General features: G+C 47.0%; 1 protein-coding gene across 1 annotated transcript in view; it reads left to right on the top strand.

Moving 5' to 3' along the window:
- The window catches only part of MOGAT2 (monoacylglycerol O-acyltransferase 2), a 36671-nt gene that overhangs the window by 10090 nt on the left and 4845 nt on the right, over positions 1 to 21736 (top strand). The window contains exons 2-5 of the mRNA XM_083499894.1: positions 1673 to 1851; positions 16472 to 16676; positions 19121 to 19295; positions 20604 to 20803. Of these exons, the coding sequence (XP_083356020.1) occupies positions 1673 to 1851; positions 16472 to 16676; positions 19121 to 19295; positions 20604 to 20803 (759 nt within the window). The remainder of the gene's footprint in view (positions 1 to 1672; positions 1852 to 16471; positions 16677 to 19120; positions 19296 to 20603; positions 20804 to 21736) is intronic.

Below are 21736 nucleotides of genomic sequence, written 5' to 3'. Positions count from 1 at the left end.
TCCAGCACCATAATTCAAAAGCATCCATTCTTCGGCAATCAGCCTTCTTTATGGTCCAGCTCTCACTTCCATACATCACTACTGGGAAAACCATAGCTTTAACTAGACGGGCCTTTGTTGGCAAGGTGATGTCTCTGCTTTTTAAGTTCTACTTACCTCCATACAAATTCAAACAGATTTGCTTTGGAGGCTGCAATGCAGGAAATATTATGGTATAGCAAGGATTTACTTCCAAGCCACAGAACAAATCTGCAACAAGCATTGCACCTTGCAAGTTATCAGTTACAACAAAAACAGCTACTACAACAACATCAAGTCAATATGCTTGTTGAAAAGTTCAGAAATATGCCATTATTTTTCCCCCAACCACCAGGGGCAACTAGGCTCCAGGACTACATTATACCTGTTCAAAAATCAGGATGGGAAACAAACCAATTACCACAAAAAGACGACTTTATTTCTTGGACAATGCCCACCTGCATTTGCCAACTGGGAAGGAGAATCAAACTTCCCTGTTCAAAGCTAGTTCCTTTGCTTGCAAGGAATTTCCCACTTTGACTCCCCATGTTTTTGGTGTTGGTGCTGACCTTAAAAGCCCTAAATGGCCTCAGACCAGTATACCTGAAGGAGTGTCTCCACCCCCATCATTCAGCCCAGACACTCAGGTCCAGCGCCGAGGGCCTTCTGGCGGTTCCCTTGCTGCGAGAAGCAAAGCTACAGGGAACCAGGCAGAGGGCCTTCTTGGTGGTGGTGCCCACCCTGTGGAATGTCCTCCCATCAGATGTCAAGGAAATAAGCAACTACAGTGGTACCTCAGGTTACATACGCTTCAGGTTACATACGCTTCAGGTTACAGACTCCGCTAACCCAGAAATAGTGCTTCAGGATAAGAACTTTGCTTCAGGATGAGAACAGAAATCGTGCTCCGGCGGCACAGCAGCAGCAGGAGGCCCCATTAGCTAAAGTGGTGCTTCAGGTTAAGAACAGTTTCAGGTTAAGTACGGACCTCCGGAACGAATTAAGTACTTAACCTGAGGTACCACTGTATCTAACTTTCAGAAGACATCTGAAGGCAACCCTGTTTAGGGAAGTTTTTAATGTTTGATGTTTGATTGTGTTTTTAATATTATTGGGAGCCACCTGGAGTGGCTGGGGAAACCCAGCCACATGGGCGGGGTATAAATAAATTATTATTATTATTATTATTATTATTATTATTAGGATGTACAGTGGTGCCCCGCAAGACGAATGCCTCGCAAGACGGAAAACTCGCTAGACGAAAGAGTTTTCCGTTTTGGAGGTGCTTCGCAAAACGAATTTCCTCTGGGCTTGCTTCGCAAGATGACAATGCCTTGCGAGTTCCTGCGGGGTTTTCCCCCTCCCCCCCTTTTTCTAAGCCGCTAAGCCGCTTATCAGCTGATCCGATCAGCAGATAAGCCACTAAAAGCCGCTAATCCGCTAATCCTTCAATGGGCTTGCTTCGCAAAACGAAAAAACCGCTAGACGAAGAGACTCACAGAACGGATTCTTTTCGTCTTGCGAGGCACCACTGTATATAAAATCCCTGCTGAATATAACTGCCCTCATCTTCCTGGGGTAAATGCCCTCCTGCCTGGGCCCTGTTCTGAGGACACTCTTTCCTCCTCCTGACCAACGTGCTTTCCTTTCGTAGCGCAATGCTGCATCGCGATCTTCGTCGGCCTCCTCTTCACCCGCTTCTGGCTGATCAGCGCTCTGTACGCGGCCTGGTGGGCCTGCGATTGGGACACGCCATCCAAAGGCGGGAGGAGAATCCACTTCATTCGGAACTGGGCAGCCTGGAGGTACATGAAGGACTATTTCCCTGCCACGGTAAGTGTGGAAGATTTTGTGGAGGGTGTTGAAAATAACCTTTGTAAAGAAACCAGGAGCTTTCCTTTGGGGAATTACAGTCATACCTTGGGGTACAGATGCTTCAGGTTGCGTTTTTCAGGTTACGAGCGCTCTGAGGGGGAGATCTCTTTGCCCCTCCTCCCTTCCGACAGCCCTCAGTCCTTAGGAAAATTGCAGAGGGCGAAATGGTTGAATCTCTTTGCATTGATGTTGTTGTTTAGTTGTGTCCGACCAGTGGTGTAGCGTGGGTTGTCAGCACCCGGGGCAAGGCAAGTAATTTGCGCCCCCTAACCCGTGGATTTGCGCCCCCTAACCCGTGGATTTGCGCCCCCAACCCTAACCCCCAGATGTTGCGCCCGGTGCGGCCGGCCCCCCCCCTGCACCCCCCACGCTACGCCACTGTGTCTGACTCTTCGTGACCCCATGGACCAGAGCATGCCAGACACTCTTGTCTTTCATATATATATGAGATAAACTGCACATTCAACGGAAAATGTATTTCATAAGATTAGAGGGGACCACGAGGGTCATCTAGTCCAATGCCCTGCAATGCCCAATCTTTTGCCCAATGTGGGGTTCGAACCCACAACCTCGAGATAAAGAATCTCACGCTCTTCCAAGTGAGCTATTGCAACTGGTCTGGCCCTCCGTGATTGTTGGAGAGGCTGTTATCCCCTAGCTGATGTTGGACTGCAACTCTCACCCTCCCTGACCATTGGGCATGCTGGCTGGGGGCGGGGCTGGAATCCAACATCTGGAAAAGTGACAGCTCCCCCCATTTCCCCCTCCCTTAATACTGAGCCTGCATGAAACCTGCCATGTGACACTTGTCCAGCAGGTGGCGCCCCACAACCAGTCTTGGCTCATGTCAGTCTGAAACGTCAAAGACATTTTCCCTTTAAAATGCTGTAAAAGGATGGAGCGCTGTTAATAAGGGCGCTTTGAGAAGGATCACAGCAGCAGGGAAGGATGCAAAGTGCTCTAGAGATTATTATTAAACTACACAATGTTTGCGGGAGCCTGCAACCTGTGGGGAATCTTCTGGGTTTCTGGGGGTTTTCCTGTTATTATTCTGTCTCTCACAGCTACAATAAACCTACCATTAAAATTATGGACTGGACATTTCTTCGTCAGAGAGCAAACGGGCAAATTTAGCAGGGGATCAAATACTTCCCCTCCTCCCCCCTCACTGTATAGTAGATTGGGAGATATTGGAGGCGCAGTTAGGTTAGCCAGAGTGGAATTGAGCTGGGAATCAGCTGACCAGCTCAGCTGATAAGAGCATGATGATGATGATGATGATGATGATAATAATAATAATAATAATAATAATAATAATAATAATATATTTTATCTATACCCCGCCCTCCCTGGCCGAGCTCAGGGCGGCTAACACCCAATAAAATCACAGTAAAAGCATAATAGGGGGCGGGAAACCAATTTAAAATACAGGTTAAAATGCAATTTAAAATGCAACCTCATTTTAAAGTAGCGAATAAATCAAGACCAAAGGGGGGGGGGGACATAAGGGTCAGACTGAGTCCAAACCAAAGGCCAGGCGGAACAGCTCTGTCTTGCAGGCCCTGCGGAAAGATGTCAAGTCCTGCAGGGCCTGGTCTCTTGTGACACCAAGTCGGGGCCAGTTCCACCAAATCGGGGCCAGTGCTGAAAAGGCCCTGGCTCTGGTTGAGACCAATCTAACCACCTTGCGGCTCCAAAGTGTTGTCATTTGTGGACCTTAAGGTCCTCCGCGGGGCATACCAGGATAGGCGGTCCTGTAGGTCAATGGCCCAGACCAGTGGCCCAACTAGGCCAGCATCGTGTTCTCACAGTGGCCAAACAGTTGCCATTGAGAAACCAGCAATCAGGATTCGAACCCAAGAGCCCTCTCCCCAGCTGCGGTTTCCAGCAACTGATATTCAGTTGACTCCAGCTGTAGAGGCAGAGCAGTGCCACTGTGGCTAGGAGCCATCGATAGCTCTCTCCTTTGTAAATGTATGCAATTCTCTTTTAAAGCCATCTAAGCTGGTACCAATCGCTGCCTCCTGAGGCAGGGAGTTCCACAGTTTGACTCTGTGCTGCATGAAGAAGGACTTTCATATATATATATATATATATATATATATATATATATATATATATATATATATAATTAGATTTTTAAACATATCATTTTCAACAGTAATTAAACATACTTTTACATCTTATACATTTTTTGACTTCCATCAATCACAACTGAAAATTTCCCAATCCAATCACTTAATATACATTTCGTACTTTCACTAATACATTTAAATCTCATAACTAGTATCTCTATTCTTTTTCTACTTTGCAATACTTCATATAATTCTCCTTACAAAACTTCTTGTAGTCCTACTAACATAATTTGTTGATTACAGTTGCTCTTCAAATAGTTCGTATGGTTCTTCCAATCTTCTGTGAATCTCTGGTCCTGCAGGTTTCGAATCCTTCCTGTCATTTTGTCCAATTCTGCATAGTCCATTAATTTCGTCTGCCATTCTTCTTTCGTTGGAATTTCTTCTTGATTCCATTTCTGGGCTAACAATAATCTTGCCGAAGAAGGGCTTTCTTTCATCTGCTCTGAATCTTCCAACATTCAGCTTCGACGAGCTTGATTGTGGCTCTCGGGGCTATTATCTTTTGCATTCATCTTTACTTCTCTGGAAGGTGTTGATATCAAGCAAATCTTGTGTGGCTTCACATGAATCTCTATAGCACATTCAAGCTGATCGCAAACTCTTCTTGGCTTGGATGCTGAGGCTGAGAGTGAGCTGAGCTTCTTATTTTGGGTTGCTGCTGAAGTGTAGGTGGGTTCCAACGAGGCAAGACACAGCGATAATAGCAAGAACCTTGATTGAGCTACATAACTGGGAAACAGGGGCAAAGCAACTGCTTATATACATTCCTGAAAGCCCAGGCCACTCCCACTCCCAACGTGATTGGCTGTCTAAACTTCCAAGCTGTGAATCATGACTCAAGAGTTCAAGGGCCAATGGCAGAGGCCCGAATCCTGAAATGTTCTGTGATTGGACATCGTGTATCGAATCAGAACACAGGAGCTCAGCGTCCATAGTCCAGACTACAGCTCAGGCTAGCGCAGAGCACTGAATCCATCACACCGATGGGTCTCCGCTTCCTGAAGAAATACCTATGTTATGTACTGAGTTGAATAGGATCCAAAATGCAGCAGTCTGATTGGTCCTAGAACAATAGGATTCAGAATGCAGCAGTCTGATTGGTCCTAGAACAATAGGATCCAGAATGCAGCAGTCTGACTGGCCCTAGAACAACAGGATTCATAATGCAGCAGTCTGATTGGTCCACAGGAGCCACCCAATCCAGCTCCAGGTGGAAGTGAATCCGCAACCTGATTGGCCTACAGGAGAATCCCGGAATTAGCCAATCACGTGCAGCCCATTGTGTAAATAATGTATATAAAGCAGACATTGTGGGGGAACTTCCATTCCTCCTCACCACTATGAGCTGAATAAAGAGCATGAAATCCACTCTCGACTCCGAGTATATTTCAACCTGGAGCTGTCATTTTCCCAGACCGGTCTTTCGGACGTGTGGTTCTTCCATCGGCTCTCGAAGCGCCAATCAGGTGCCTGCCAATTCCAGAGGCGAGAGCAGGATTTCCTTGCCACCCTCCCGGTGTGGAGCTGTGTGTTGAAGGTTTCTTACCTGAGGCTTAGCCACTCCCGAGAGATTAACCAGAGCCCTCTAATCTTCCCATAATATCTCTGCGGCACAAACGAGGGAGTGTGTCTGGGGATAAAGAGGTGAAGTGGTGATGGGACCTGGGCTCCCTGCCCACCCTTTGCCAGCGTTAATCCAGGAAGTGGCGCTCCAAGACCCAGGGGCAGAGAGAAAGAAGAGACACACAAAGGAGATGGGATATCGGAAGGACTGTCACACAGAAGATGGAGCCAGCTGGTTTTCTGCGGCTCTGGAGAGAAGCACCATCGGATTGAGATACAACGACTGTTTATAGCCAGAGAAAATAAGAAAATATTCCTCTATGCTACAGGGGCTGCGAGAACACCAATTGCCAAAATTGGGGGGGGGGGACAATACCGTCAAAAAGAGATTGGCAAGATAAATTATTTGACTTTATTGAATTGGCTAGATTGACAGAAGTCATTAGGGGTCAGCCTGAGCAAAAATTTCAAAAAAAGAATGGGGAAAATATAGAGAATACCTTAAAAACAGTGCCCTCAAATTACTACTTGGACTTGTTTTGATTAACTTCTGCAAAATAAATTATGGTCTGAAAGCTAAAAACAGAAAGAAAATGGGGTGACAAAGAACTAAGGAGAGATAAAAAGAAAACCGTGTTGAGGATGAAGGAAGTCAATTGGAAGAGAAGAAGAACTGAAATATTTTTTAGATAGATAGATTGTTGACTATTTGATCTGTGTAAGTTTCCGTATGTTACTATGTTTTATTTGTATTTCTTTGTTTTTTGTTTGGTTTTTGGTTGTGTATTATTAATTTTATGTTTAGTTTTATGAGTGTGTGTGTATGTGTTGTAAAATAAACTTAATAAAAAGTTTTTTAAAAGAGAGAGAAAACAACTATTTATGTATGCAACCCTAGCAGCACGGATGCTACTGGCCCAGAGATGTAAAGAAGATAAAGTCCCGACTAGAGAGGAATGGTTGATGAAGATGATGGACTACGCCGAAATGGCGAGAATGACTTGGAGAATCAGAAACCAGGAAGAGAAGAATTTTAAGAAGGAATAGGGGGAAAATTATAATGTATTTAAGAGAGAACACTGCAAAGAACTAAAAACTTTGGCAGGATTTAAATAACGCTTGTAATGTGTTTGGAAAAAACCAAGGGGGGAAAAAGGATTATTGGAAAAAAATAGAGAAAATAAGTGAAGCAGTTGAAAAAAGATTGATAATGGTAACCATGGAAGGGCAAAGGGGAGTCAAATGATTCAATGTTGATGTTTAATGGTTGAATTTAAATTTGCAATGTTAAACTTAATAAAAAAAGGTTTTAAAAAGAGCGAGCGAGAGAGAGAGATACGAGGAAAGGGATTCTGATGAAACATCAGGAAGAACTCTCCCCTCCCTTCACCTAAAGTTCCAGGACGGGTTACAGCAGTACAACCAGGAGAAACAAACACAATAATATAATAATAATAAAAATTTATTATTTATACCCCGCCCATCTGGCTGGGTTTCCCCAGCCACTCTGGGTGGCTTCCAACTGAATATTAAAAACAGTACAGCTTCAAACATTAAAAACTTCCCTAAAGAGGGCTACCTTCAGATGCCTTTTAAAAGTAAAATAGTTGTTTATTGCTTTGACATCTGGTGGGAGGGCGTTCCACAGGGCAGGCGCCACTACCGAGAAGGCCCTCTGCCTGGTTCCCTGTAACCTTACTTCTCGCAGTGAGGGAACCGCCAGAAGGCCCTCGGAGCTGGACCTCAGTGTCCGGGCTGAATGATGGGGGTGGAGACGCTCCTTCAGGTATACTGGACCGAGGCCATTTAGGGCTTTAAAGGTCAGCACCAACACTTTGAATTGTACTCGGAAACAATCCCCACCAGGATAAGGTGGCCGAGAATATTTCATTTGGCCAAAGGCCTGCCTGGCGTCCCCCTTGCCCATCCATTCCCAACAGCAAGAGCTGGGCTCCTTCACCCAATGGCTTGCTTACCCTGAAGCCACTTCAGCTCCTGGCAACCAGCACCGCCTAGCCAGCAAGAAACAACCACACAAGGCTTTGGTAGGCAGAGGTGCGAGAGGACATCAGAAGAGGGAGAGAAGAAAGGAAAGAGGGATGGAGGCCAGACCATAGCTGTCAACTGTCCCTTATTTGGCGGGAAACTCCCTTATCCCAGCGCCGTGTCCCGCTGCTGTCCCTTATTGATGATGTCCCTTAAATTTCCCGGGTTTCAAAGGAAGCAGCTCCTCTCCCTCCCTCCCTGCCGGCCAGGGAGGAGGGAGGCTCCAATGTGTTGCTTGGCTGCATTGCTCACCCAATAAGGAGTCTAAGAATGACTGGGGGGTGGAGCTTGCATGCCTTGTGCCGATCAAATCGGCCGCATTGCCTGGGGACTTGTCTTTGCTCAGTGCTTCCCAGCGGAGAGGTGACGGTGGTTTTCCTTGCTGCATCCCCTTTGCCGGGTTGCTGCGCTGTGGGAACCACCGCTTGAGGCTTCGTTTGGCTGCTGGCTGGGCTTTCTGCCTTTGGCTTGGAGGGGCTCAGAAGTTGAACATACCTGTGCCCGGAAAATCCCTTATTTTGGCTTCCGATCCCTTATTTTCGAGGCTGCTGGTCCCTTATTTTCAAATCTGTACGTTGACAGCTATGGGCCAGACTTGCCCACGGCACCCCTGACCATCCTTCAAGACTCCTCAGGGTCCCATGGCACACTGGTTCAAAACCACTGTCCTAAGGAAAAGCGGGACATTTGGGGATCAAATCAGAAACAGGCACGGTTTCTGTAAATCCAGGACGTCCCTGGAAAATAGAGACACTTGGAAGCACCTCAGGTGTCGTGCACTTTCCCAATTTCAGTGGCCCAAGAGTAATCTCTGTCTGACAGCGGAGGGCGGCGGCGTACAAACAAACTTGCTGTCCAATGATCGGGATCCTGCTGCCTTCTCACCTCCCCTGCCCTGTTGCCTTAGTCAAACAACGCACTCCGGAAGAGCCATTAAGCAAGATTACCTTGTCTAACAACCTGGAGAGTGTTATGTAAGGCCTCCGGGCTCTTCTTAGGATGCGAGGGCCGGTACCATGGCAACCAGGAGTTGGGAGAGGGATGGGAGACCTCCTCTCTGGCAAAGGAGGGTAAACAGGACTGGCTAATCATTAAAGAGAAAAGTCCACTGTTTAATGGATGTGCTCCGGCGATGATGCTTACTCCGCAGTTGTTGTTTGTGTTGGGAAGGCCTACTCCCAAGTAGAACATGAAGATCACTGTTGGATCAGGCTCATGACCAGATGCAAGCAGGATTAGAACACAAGAGCACCCCCCCTCCTGTGGTTTCCAGCAACTGGTGTTCATTTTTTGAGAAATCATTTTTATTTGATTTTACAAATATCAATTTATAACAATCCAAATTCAGTTTTCTCCGAATCTCGAGACTTTTCCACATCCCCTCCAGGGGTCCGATTGTCAACATCTACAACTGCGTATTATTCCATAATCTATATTTTGTACCCATTTATATCATCCATGGTATTTGTTACAAGTGTGATTAAAATCCTGCTTATGTTTTTATCTGCTTGCAGTGGTCTCTTAAATAAGTTATAATTTCTTTCCCATTCTTTAAAAAAGTTTTTGTCCTCTTGGTTCCTGAGCTTTCCCGTCAGCTTTGCCATTTCGGCCTAGTCAATTCGGCCTATTACAATTCAAAGTGTTAGTGCTGACCTTTAAATCCCTAAACGACCTCGGTCCAGTATACCTGAAGGAGCGTCTCCACCTCCATCATTCTGCCCGGACACTGAGGTCCAGCGACAAAGTTACAGGGAACCAGGCAGAGGGCCTTCTTGGTGGTGGCGCCCACCCTATGGAACGCCCTCCCATCAGATGTCAAAGAGAAAAATAACTACCAAACGTTTAGAAGACATCTGAAGGCAGCCCTGTTTAGGGAAGCTTTTAATGTTTAACAGGCTACTCTATTTTAGTGTTTTGTTGGAAGCCGCCCAGAGTGGCTGGGGAAACCCAGCCAGATGGGCGGGGTATAAATAAATTTATTATTATTATTATTATTATTATTATTATTATTATTATTATTAGTCCATCAGTTTGCCATTCCTCTTTCTTCTTTCCATCTCGGGGCTAGTAGCATCCGTGTGGCTGTTGTCACATACATAACAAGTCCCCAGAAAAGCTTCTGGTTTTTTAACATTTCCCCCCGTTTCATTAAAAAAAAGGGCTCTTTCTTGGGTTTCAAATAACTGAATTATGCTGCATAGTTCAATAATATATTTTACCAATCTTGTTTACTTCTTTGGTGGAGGCTTCTTTCTTCTATAAGGGCTGTAATTATGCTTGTGTTTGCTCAGCAGCACATGTGGTCCATGGTAAATCTGGAAATGGAATTTTTTTGTGATGCCCCCCTTCCCTTGATGCCCTAAGCACATGCTTATTTTGCTGAATAGTTAATGGTTACCTCAGCCCTAGTTCCACACAACATAGGAACCAGGCCTTTAGTGCGGTGGCTGTTAGAATTCCTGCTCCGTGATTGCAGTCATGGGATTGTTGTCTATCACATGACGGTAAATGTTTTGACTCCACAGAGTGGGAAGTGATGGAGACAGGATGTTTGTGTTACTGTGTTCCGTGAAGTGGGACTATTGTCCTTTGTTCTTTTTCTCTTTGCTGTCTGATGCTAGAGAGAGAGGGAGCCATGTTGCAGTGCTCCGTGTGTGTTTATATGTCAATAAAGTAGATTAGCCAAAATGCTGAGTTGCTGAGGTCTGTTATGCAAAGCTGCACAGACTCTGCGGATCCCTACGTATGCCGGTGTCGGTGGGCATCGGTCGCTGTGATGTTCGGGCAGAAGAAAGCTTTTGAAGCTCCCGAACGATCAACCAGGAGGGAGGGAACAAGCCAGTCGGGCATGTGTCTCTGCCAGGGTCCTACTCGAGTGTAGGCTGAGCTCCCGACAGTGGCGTCTACCCTTTGGAACTCCCCTCCCCATGAATATTAGGCAGGTGCTGTCTGTGTTGTCTTTTCGTCGCCTGCTGAAAGCCTTCCTCTTCCAACCGGTCTCTTTAAGTAGAGCTCTTTCCCCATCCGCCTCTGTACTGGGAGTGTTCTTTTCAGGTGATTTAGTTGTTGATTTTTCCAGCCCTTTAGCCTAAGTGATGGGTTCTCCTCATAGCTGTCAACTTACAGATTTGAAAATAAGGGACCAGCAGCCTCGAAAATAAGGAATCAGCAGCCAAAATAAGAGATTTTCCGGGCACAGGTATGTTCAACTTCTGAGCCCCTCCGAGCCAAAGGCAGAAAGCCCAGCCAGCAGCCAAAAGAAGCCTCAAGCGGTGGTTCCCACAGCGCAGCAACCCGGCAAAGGGGATGCAGCAAGGAAAACCACCGTCACCTCTCTGCTGGGAAGCGCTGAGCAAAGACGAGTCCCCAGGCAATGCAGCCGATTTGATCGGCACAAGGCATGCAAGCTCCACCCCCCAGTCGTTCTTAGACTCCTTATTGGGTGAGCAACGCAGCCAAGCAACACAGTTGGAGCCTCCCTCCTTCCTGGCCGGCAGGGAGGGAGGGAGAGGAGCTGCTTCCTTTGAAACCTGGGAAATTGAAGGAACATCATCAATAAGGGACAGCAGCGGGACCCAGTGCTGGGATAAGGGACTTTCCCGCCAAATAAGGGACGGTTGACTGCTATGGTTCTCCTTCCTTGCAGCTTTCTGAACAGAGATTGGATGCTCAGGGGATTCCTTAGCTGGGAATCTTGCATTGTGTGTGGGGTTGGGCTGGATGACGCTTGGGGTTCCCATCCAACTCAACAATTATACAATTCAGTTGGTGGAGGGAAGGCTGAGTCCCATTTGCCCCACTGGTCCAGACTCCACTGGAGACATTGGTGGAGAAGAAGGGTATCCAAGCATGAAACCAGATGTTCCAGGCTGGGGACATTGCAAAACCAGAGAAAATTCCCTCCTTATCCTGCTCTCACTGAAATGACTCTGTAAGGAAAAGCAAACAGCCGTGGTGATGGTCTAGGCACGAAAGCTCACAGCCTGGGCTCTGTAAAAGTCTAATTGATCTGTAAAAGTCTCATTAATCAGGAAGATGGTCAAGGGAAGCCAGTCATCAGCCACTGAGATCTGAGAGCGCCTGATGTTGTTGCGGATAAATGAGCTCCAGGCAGAGGGAGATTCTTAGAAATAAGACAAGGGGAAGCTGTTAGGTTATCTAACTCGGCCACCCTCCCCGCTAGCTTGTTCCAAGAAATCAGTGCCCAAAAGGGAAATGTCTTAGTGGGAATTAAAGGAGAGTCTCTCCATCTAACCCTGGAATCTGCTCCCGGACTTGGGCAAAATGTAAATCAGGACCTGGTGGCATTTATTGGTTTTAAAGTTCATTGATTCAACAACATTTATACACTGCTCGGTTGTCATAAAACCCCGGAGAGGTTTTGCAAAGCAAAACTTGGAAATTGCTAATAAAACACAGTTGAAAATGTTACAATTACAATAAACTAAAAACGAATTAGCGACACCTGCAACTGCTACATGTGTGGGCAGGCTTCCTTAAAGCAAAATGTTTTTAGCTGGCACCAGGAAGATTATAGTTGCTTGATTTCAATAGGCAGGGAGTTCCGAAGTGTAGCAGCTGCAACGCTAAAAGATTGATTTCTTACCGTTGTGGAACTGTGGCATCTGTCAAGATGCCAGCTCCGTAGATGGAGGAGGTAGAACGAGCATAGATGGGGAAATGCGATCCCTGAGCAGATCTTGGGGTGGTTTGCAGCAGATCAGCAAGATTCCGATCCTGCTCTGAAACCCTGGAGAGCCATTGCCAATAAGTCTTGACTGAGCCCCATAGATCCAATAGTTTGACTGGGTAAAATGCCGTCTCCTATTGCCACCCCAATCTCTGAGCGGTGCGAGATTTCTGGGGTTCCTGACGCTTGCCCAGGGTCCCTGTTTTACTTTCAGGAATGAGGCACAAGAGAGACTGCAGTGTCTTTATGATAGATGGCTTTTTTATTTTTTACAAAGGTTATTTTTTTGTTAAATTTGCATTCATTTTCAACAACAATCTTCCAATTAATGACAAATTAAATCAAATCAGTCAATTACAATAATAACAATACCAATTATATATTCCAATTATAAAGATTTTTGGGAGGGACTTCCCATGTTCCAGATGTCTAGAGATAATCATCCTCATTCATGTCTCTGCATTTTTGGCTACTTTTCCAATTCAAAACTAATATTATCCATCCTTATTCTCAGTCTGATCAGTCGTTGTTTCTGTGGCTCACATCTTCTGTAGCAAAGTTTTTATATTGTTAACACACAGGAGGCGTCTGGTCCCCACATATTATTATCTGTCCAGTAGGTAGCCGTGTTGGTCTGATGCAGTCAAAATATATTTAAAAAATCTGAACAAGTGTGCATGCACACGAAAGCTTATACCAAGAACAAACTTAGTTGGTCTCTAAGGTGCTATGTGGATGCAGGTGGCGCTGTGGTCTAAACCACAGAGCCTAGGGCTTGCCGATCAGAAGGTCGGCGGTTCGAATCCCTGTGACGGGGTGAGCTCCCATTGCTCAGTCCCTGCTCCTGCCAACCTAGCAGTTCGAAAGAATGTCAAAGTGCAAGTAGATAAATAGGTACAACTACGGGGGGGAAGGTAAACGGCATTTCTGTGCACTGCTCTGGTTCGCCCGAAGCGGCTTAGTCCTGCTGGCCACGTGACCCAGAAGCTGTACGCCGGCTCCCTCGGCCAATAAAGCGAGATGAGCGCCGCAACACCAGAGTCGGACACGACTGGACCTAATGGTCAGGGGTCCCTTTACCTTTACCTTTAAGGTGCTACTGGACAATTTTCTATTTTTTATATATTCTATCCAATTATATTGGATATAATTGGATATAATTCAGTCCTCTTATCTGTCCTTTGTTCGCCAAGTTCTCATTAAAGGCACGGGGCTTCCTTCCAAAAATAGAGTTTATAAATGGCAAGTCAACAAGTTCTCTCTGATGTCTACAAAGGTTATTTTAAACATCCTTTTCATTTCTGACTCACCACCTCAGGTAGCCAATGGTCCGCTTTCTTGCCAGGAACAGGACGTTTCCTTACAGCAAGCGGGAAGCTCAAACTCCCACACTATCTAAACACCAACCTTTTCTGCGGCTAGAGCAAAGTGTGCTTCTGATTTTAATTTGGGGCGGAGAGGAGCTGTCCCCCTACGGTCAGAAAACCATTAAACAATCTCTGGGGTGAGCTCTCTGAATGGCGGTTGTAGCACAATGGGGCAGTGCATTGGCTATTAACCAGATGGTTGTGTTGGCATGCAACCAAGGAAATGGGGGCAATTGGCAGGCCCCCAGCTGGCTCTAGCCCACCGGCTGGTGTGCCGGGCGATCTCCAGTCCTTGGTGCAACATCTGCGACCCGAACTACAGAAGCTGGGGCACACTACTCAGCAGAGTAAATGCTACACAACAGAAGTAGCAGGAGAAGTTGTGTGAGCATATTTAAAAGGTAAAGGTAAAGGGACCCCTGACAATTAGGTCCAGTCGTGGCCGACTCTGGGGTTGTGGCGCTCATCTCGCTTTATTGGCTGAGGGAGCCAGCGTACAGCTTCCGGGTCATGTGGCCAGCATGACTAAGCTGCTTCTGGCGAACCAGAGCAGCGCACAGAAATGCTGTTTACCTTCCCGCCGGAGCGGTACCTATTTATCTACTTGCACTTTGATGTGCTTTTGAACTGCTAGGTTGGCAGGAGAAGGGACTGAGCAACGGGAGCTCACCCCATCGCGGGGATTCAAACCGCCGACCTTCTGATCAGCAAGTCCTAAGCTCTGTGGTTAACCCACAGCGCCACCCGCGTCCCTTATTCAGCATACATCAGGACAAAAGGAAAACATGTCCGACCTCCTTCGTGTCCAAAGCAAGACGGCAAAAGCAAAAACTATACACAAACGGAAGTTCCCAGCAAGCTGTGCTGGAGTGTAAACAGGCATGAGCCAGCATGGTGTAGTGGATAAGAGCAGTGGACTCATAATCTGGTGAACCGGGTTCGCTTCCTTGCTCTTCCACATACAGCTGCTGGGTGACCTTGGGCCAGTCACACTTCTCTGAAGTCTCTCAGCCCCACTCACCTCATGAAGTGTTTGTTGTGGGGGAGGAAGGGAAATGAGAATGTTAGCCGCTTTGAGACTCCTTCAGGTAGTGATAAAGCGGGGTATCAAATCCAAACTCTTCTTCTTCTTCATGTGACACACAACAATTCCACACGTCTGTTCTGAAGGTTGAACGGAATATCGCAACAGGTTGGCGGTTCGAGCCCACCCAATGATGGCTATGGGAAGGATTCTTGCATTGGACTAGATGAACTTTGGGGTCCCTTCCAGCTCTACAGTTCTATGATACTACGATTCTAGTGTACCAGGCAATAACTGTGGCTGAAGCAGACTCCGAGGGGCAGGAGAGCATTTGCAAGACTTCAGGATGCCCGAAAAAGAAAAAGAAAGCTTGTGGTAGCACAATGACTGTGCAAATCAGTCCTCAGTTCTCTAGAAATGATCTTGCTCCGCTACTGCAGTCCGTGTTTTGCTAGCCCCAAAATGGAAAACGAGTGAGGTCCCAACCAAAGAAGAATGGCAACTTAAACTGATGGAATACGCGCAGCTTGCAGATTTAACGTATAGAATAAGAGAACAAGAAGAATGTACATTTAAAGAAGGCTGGAAAATGTTTACTGAATATATGGGTGAAATTGTGTTCATTTAAAAATGCTAGTAGCATTAAGATGAATTCAACAGTGTAAATATGTTTTGATGGATGTAACAATGGAATACTGAATGGTTTAGTTCATGTAAAATATGCAGGGTTGTATGGCATGCAAAATGAACCATGGAAAGAGAAGAAGGGAAGTCAGTGATTTAAGGTTGTTTAAATGAATATTTTGAAATGTGGATTAGAAAATATATATATACATATATGTATTTATGTATGTATCTCTCACATGACACACCACAAAGAATCCTAGGAACTGCAGTTTGTTGCTGAGAATTATAGCTCTGTGATGATGCATTTGGGGAAGTAATGTGCTTTTCCTGAGAAAAAAGAAAAAGAAAATATTGTATTTTTTGCTCTATAAGACTCACTTTTCCCCTCCTAAAAAGTAAGGGGAAATGTGTGTGCGTCTTATGGAGCGAATGCAGGCTGCGCAGCTATCCCAGAAGCCAGAACAGCAAGAGGGATTGCTGCTTTCACTTCGCAGCGATCCCTCTTGCTGTTCTGGCTCCTGAGATTCAGAATATATTTTTTTTCTTGTTTTCCTCCTCCAAAAACTAGGTGCGTCTTGTGGTCTGGTGCGTCTTATAGAGCAAAAAATACGGTAAATGGTCTTGCTCTGTTCTCTCATGCTCCCAGTTCAGAAGGTGAGTCCTGCGGGAATTGGCAGAAATGACTGGCAGAATCCGAGACCAGGGAGAAGAGTCGGTGAAAGAAGACTGGAAGAAATTTAAAGACTATTTAAAGAAATATTGTAAAATAAGTGTTAGAAGGATGTTGGATAGAAACTAAGTGGTTTCCAGCTGTAATGCTTTAGGAGACATGGAAAAAGGTTTACAAATGGGTAAAAGCTTAATGGTAAGGATTTGCTGAACTAACAAATTGAAGTGGAATACAAAGAAGGGAGGTATGAGGAGGTCCGGGGAAATAAGCGTAAGGAAGATATGGAAAATTATTTGTTTTTTAACTGTTTTTATGTTGTGTTTTGTATTTTGTCTATTTTTATTTTCACTCTTATACTTTAAAAACCTTAATAAATACCTTTTTAAAAAAAAACAGGGGGGGGACAGAAGGTGAGTCCTGCAGGAGCCCTAAATGACTTTGGTCTTCTTACAGCTGGTGAAGACGGTCGAACTGGACCCTACAAAGAACTACATCTTCGGCTTCCACCCCCACGGAGTCCTGGTGGCTGGGGCCTTCCTCAATTTCTGCACGGAGGCAACTGGGTTTTCCAAGATCTTCCCAGGACTGACCCCTCATTTGATGATGCTGAACCTGTGGTTCAGATTCCCTTTTTTCCGTGATTATCTGATGAGTGGAGGTAAGAAGAGCTGCAGTGCTCAGGGCGGTTTGATACAAGCCAGGGAGAGGGAGAGGGAGAGAGAGAGAGTCTGTGCTTTTGTAAACTCCCTGCACCCAGTAATAATAATAAAAAATTATTTATATCCTGCCCTCCCCGGCCAGAGCTGGGCTCAGGGCAGCTAACACCAGTAAAATTACAATTAAAAAAACCAAACGATTTAAAATACAGGTTAAAAATACAATTTAAAATGCAGCCTCATTTTAATAGTAGCCCATAGATCAAAACCACAAGGGGAGGGAAACATAAGGGTCAGACTGAGTCCAAACCAAAGGCCAGGCAGAACAGCTCTGTCTTGCAGGCCCTGCAGAAAGATGTCAAGTCCCGCAGGGCCCTAGTCTCTTGGGACAGAGCGTTCCACCAAGTCGGGGCCAGCGCTGAAAAGGCCCTGGCCCTAGCTGAGACCAGTCTAAGCACCTTGCGACTTGGGACCTCCAAGGTGTTGTAATTTGTGGACCTTAAAGTCCTCCGCGGGGCATACCAGATGCAGTAGCTGTGACCTTTCAGATGTCATTGGACTCCCATCCTTCCCAAGCTCCATCCAGCATAGCTGTTAGCAGCAGCAACAACAACAACAACAACAAACAAACAAACAAACAACTTATTACTTATACCCCTCCCATCTGGCCAGGCCTCCCCAGCCACTCTGGGCGGCTTCCAACAAAATATTAAAAACACAGTAAAACATCAAATATTAAAAACTTCCCTAAACAGGGCTGCCTTCAGATGTCTTCAAACGTCAGATAGTTGTTTATTTCCTTGAAATCTGATGGGAGGGCGTTCCACAGGGCGGGTGCCACTACTGAGAAGGCCCTCTGCCTGGTTCCCCGTAACCTCACTTCTTACTGGGAGGGAACCGCCAGAAGGCCCTCGGAGCTGGACCTCAATGTCCAGGCTGAACGACGGGGGTGTAGACGCTCCTTCAGGTCTACTGGGCCGAGGCCGTTTAGGGCTTTCAAGGTCAGCACCAGCACTTTGAATTGTGCCCAGAAACGTACTGGGAGCCAATGTAGGTCTTTCGAGACAGGTGTTATGTGGTCTCGGCGGCCACTCATGGTCACCAGTCTAGCTGCCACATTCTGGATTAGTTGTAGCTTCTGGGTCACCTTCAAAGGTAGCCCCACGTAGGCGCATTGCAGTAGTCCAAGCAATGATGGGAGTCCACCAGTATCTGAAGAGCCATAGGTCCTCTGCCCCTGCCCCCAGGAGGCTTTCCATTAGGTAAACTGAGGCACCACAAGGCCTTACACGTTTTGCACACAAAGAGTTTTGCAAAAAGAGTGTCTTGGCATCCATCCGCCCTGAGAGACAATGGAGTGTGCTTCCAGGGGTGAAGCCAAATTCCTGGAGAATCACGGCCCTTGCTATGACCACAGAGACTAGTAGCTCGTAACTGCTGCCTCCTGCATGATTTTTGCAGCACTGAAATTACTTGGGGTGCAAGCCTGGGCTCTGTGTCTGTAGGTCCCAGACGACAAGACCCCTTCCCCTTGGTCTCGCTGATGTGGTTCAAAGGAAAGGCAAGCAATACATTTGGCACCAGCTTGGCTGCAGGGGTTGCTGGAAGAAGGCACCATCTAACCATCTTATGGACCCATCTCTGGGCTTGTGTAAGGTTTACGCCTTACCCCTTAGCCTCAACCAGAGCCAGGGCCTTTTCAACACGCTCTATCTTATGAGACCAGGGCCCTGTGGGATCTGATTTCTTTCCGCAGGGCCTGTAAGACAGAGTTGTTCCACCTGGCCATTGGCTTGGAATCTATTTGATTCCCTCTTTCCTTTTTCCTTTCGCCTCCTGTGATGGAACGCCTATTTGGGGACCTCCCTGGCTTTTTTCTGGCCCACGTAGGACCAGTCTGGATAGTTGGCCTTGGTGAAGATTTGACGTTTTCATCCCCCAAAAGTTTTTGATTTGAGTTTCCACTGAAATGAGGCTGCATTTTAATGTTGTGTTTTAATCTTGTTTTTATTCCTGGTTAGCCGCCCTGAGCCCGGTCTTGGCTGGGGAGGGAGGGGTATAAATAAAAATTATTATTATTATTATTATTATTATTATTATTATTATTATTATCCTGAAGATGTCCCGCAAAGGCATTTGCGAAATAATAGTACTATTAATAACACTACAGTGGTACCTTGGGTTAAGTACTAAATTCGTTCCGGAGGTCTGTTCTTAACCTGAAACTGTTCTTAACCTGAAGCACCACTTTAGGTAATGGGGCCTCCTGCTGCTGCCGTGCCGCCAGAGCACAATTTCTGTTCTCATCCTGAAGCAAAGTTCTTAACCTGAAGTACTATTTCTGGGTTAGCGGGGTCTGTAACCTGAAGCGTATGTAACCCGAGGTACCACTGTACTGATGGTTTTCAGGGAGCTTACGCTCACGTCTCCTGAATTTCATACCCAGGTTTAGTCCCATCTGACAAGGAAACAGCTGCCAACGTCCTACAGAGGGCAGGAGGAGGAAATGTCCTCGTCATCGCTGTGGGAGGAGCCCAAGAAGCTCTGGACGCCCGGCCAGGGGCTTGTACTCTGTTGTTGGCAAACCGAAAGGGGTTTGTTCGGCTAGCTATACATCATGGGTGAGTCGGGGCGCGCTGTCGGGCGAAGGACTGCGTTGTGCAAATCCCGTACAAAATATTACCGTATTTTTCGCCCCATAGGACGCACTTTTCCCCCTCCAAACATGAAGGGGAAATGTGTGTGCGTCCTATGGGGCGAATGCAGGCTTTCGCTGAAGCCTGGAGAGCGAGAGGGGTCGGTGCGCACCGACCCCTCTTGCTCTCCAGGCTTCAGGAAGCTATCCGCAAGCCTTGCAAGCCCGGTGGGAGTTCCCACGGGCTCACAAGGCTTGCAGGCAGCAGCCTGCAGCCCCCGCGAGTGTCCGCAAGCCTTGCGCGCCTGGCAGGAGGTCCTGCCGGGTGCGCAAGGCTTGGGGCGGCATCCTGTCGCCCAAAGCACGGGGAGCCCTCCGGAGGGTGCCCCATGCTTCGGGCAGGTGAGCGCAAGGCTTGGGGCGGCGGCCAGGGCGGAGGGGGGGAAATAATTTTTTTTTATTCAGTTTCCCCCCCAAAAAACGAGGTGCGTCCTATGGGCCGGTGCGCCCTATAGGATGAAAAATACGGTAACTCTGGTGGCACGGCTACCTGCAAATGCAGAAGGGCAGTGATGGCTCCCAACTTGGAGGGCTTTGAAAGAGGGTGAGAGAAATTCATGGAGGAAGAGAGAGCTATTGGTGGCTCCTAGCCCTGATGGTTCTGTAACTTTATACAACCGGTGGGCCATCAAGTCAAGCACAGCTCATCAGGGATCCAGGAAAATCTCCTGCTGTTGCTTCCTGCCTTGGATTGCAAAAGCAGTGTTGACATTGGACAAGTCACCATCGAGGGCAAGGGGCAGAGCCTCACCGGGCCCCAGGCCTTGCTTTTTCAGGCTCATAGGTAAAGGTAAAGGGACCCCTGACCATTAGATCCAGTCGTGTCCGACTCTGGGGTTGCGGCGCTCATCTCGCTTTACTGACCAAGGGAGACGGCGTGCAGCTTCCGGGTCATGTGGCCAGCATGACTAAGCCGCTTCTGGCAAACCAGAGCAGCACACGGAAATGCCGTTTACCTTCCCGCCAGAGTGGTACCTATTTATCTACTTGTACTTTGACGTGCTTTCAAACTGCGAGGTTGGCAGGAGCAGGGACCGAGCAATGGGAGCTCACCCCGTCGCGGGGATTCGAACCGCCGACCTTCTGATCGGCAAGTCCTAGGCTCTGTGGTTTAACCCACAGTGGGGCTGCATCAAATCCAGGATCCACTCCTAGACGGTGTTCCAAGTGCTTCGGGCATTATGATGATGATGACGCAACACCTTCTTTTCCATTCCTCTGCCCCCTCCCCCAGCACTCCTCTTGTCCCTGTGTTTTCCTTCGGCGAGAACGAGCTCTTTGATCAAGTCGAAAACCCCAAGGGCGGCTGGCTGCGGTGGATCCAAGAGCGTTTGCAAAAGATCATGGGGATCTCTCTCCCACTCTTCCATGCCCGCGGGATCTTTCAGTACAGTTTTGGGCTCATTCCGTATCGACGACCGATCCACACTGTGGGTAAGTCTGGTTGGGAGAGTAGCTAAACTGCAGCTGGGAAGCCCAATCCTGTGCGAGGATTACTATTTTCTGGAAATTAAAGCAGTGTCCAAACCATGGGTAGGCAAACTAAGGCCTGGGGGCCGGATCCATCCCAATCCTCTTCTAAAGCCAGTGTGGTGTAGTGGTTAAGAGCGGTAGTCTCGTACTCTGGGGAACCGGGTTCGCGTCTCTGCTCCTCCACATGCAGCTGCTGGGTGACCTTGGGCCAGTCACACTTCTTTGAAGTCTCTCAGCCCCACTCACCTCACAGAGTGTTTGTTGTGGGGGAGGAAGGGAAAGGAGATTGTGAGCCACTTTGAGACTCCTGAAGGGGAGTGAAAGGCGGGATATCTTCTAAATCCGGCCCGCAGACTGTCTGGGAATCAGCATGTTTTCACATGAGTAGAATGTGTCCTTTTATTTAAAATGCATTCTGGGTTATTTGTGGGGCATAGGAATTCGTTCATTTTTTTTCTTCAAAATATAGTCCGGCCCCCCACAAGGTCTGAGGGACAGCGGACCGGCCCCCTGCTGAAAAAGTTAGCTAACCCCTGATTCAAACACTTGTTAAAATATTCAAAAAAGCTTTCGCTTGCAGAACATATAGCGAAAGAAGAACGTATGCAAAGTATTTACATTCACATAGTTATTCAAGCATGGGGCTAGCTTTTCTTAGCTGAAGATTACATAGGGTTCCCATATTCCAAAAAGTAAAAATCCAGACACAAAAACTGTTGAGCTTTTTTGGATAGGGAGGGGCCAGTTGATGAGGGTTTTTTATGCAATTTTTCAAAAAAGAAGAAAAAGCTTTTGAGCTGTTTGGGGAAAAATTCACCAAAAAATCAACACGTCCAACATGGGCTGCCCAGGTTTCCCCAGACATTTTAAACGATGTTCGGAATTTCTGCCCAG

This window comes from Podarcis liolepis (assembly GCF_965112155.1).
Source record: "Podarcis liolepis genome assembly, chromosome: 4".
NCBI classification, from domain to species: domain Eukaryota; kingdom Metazoa; phylum Chordata; class Lepidosauria; order Squamata; family Lacertidae; genus Podarcis; species Podarcis liolepis.
The sequence above is the reverse complement of the archived record's forward strand: the minus strand, read 5'-3'. Positions and strand labels throughout refer to the sequence as shown.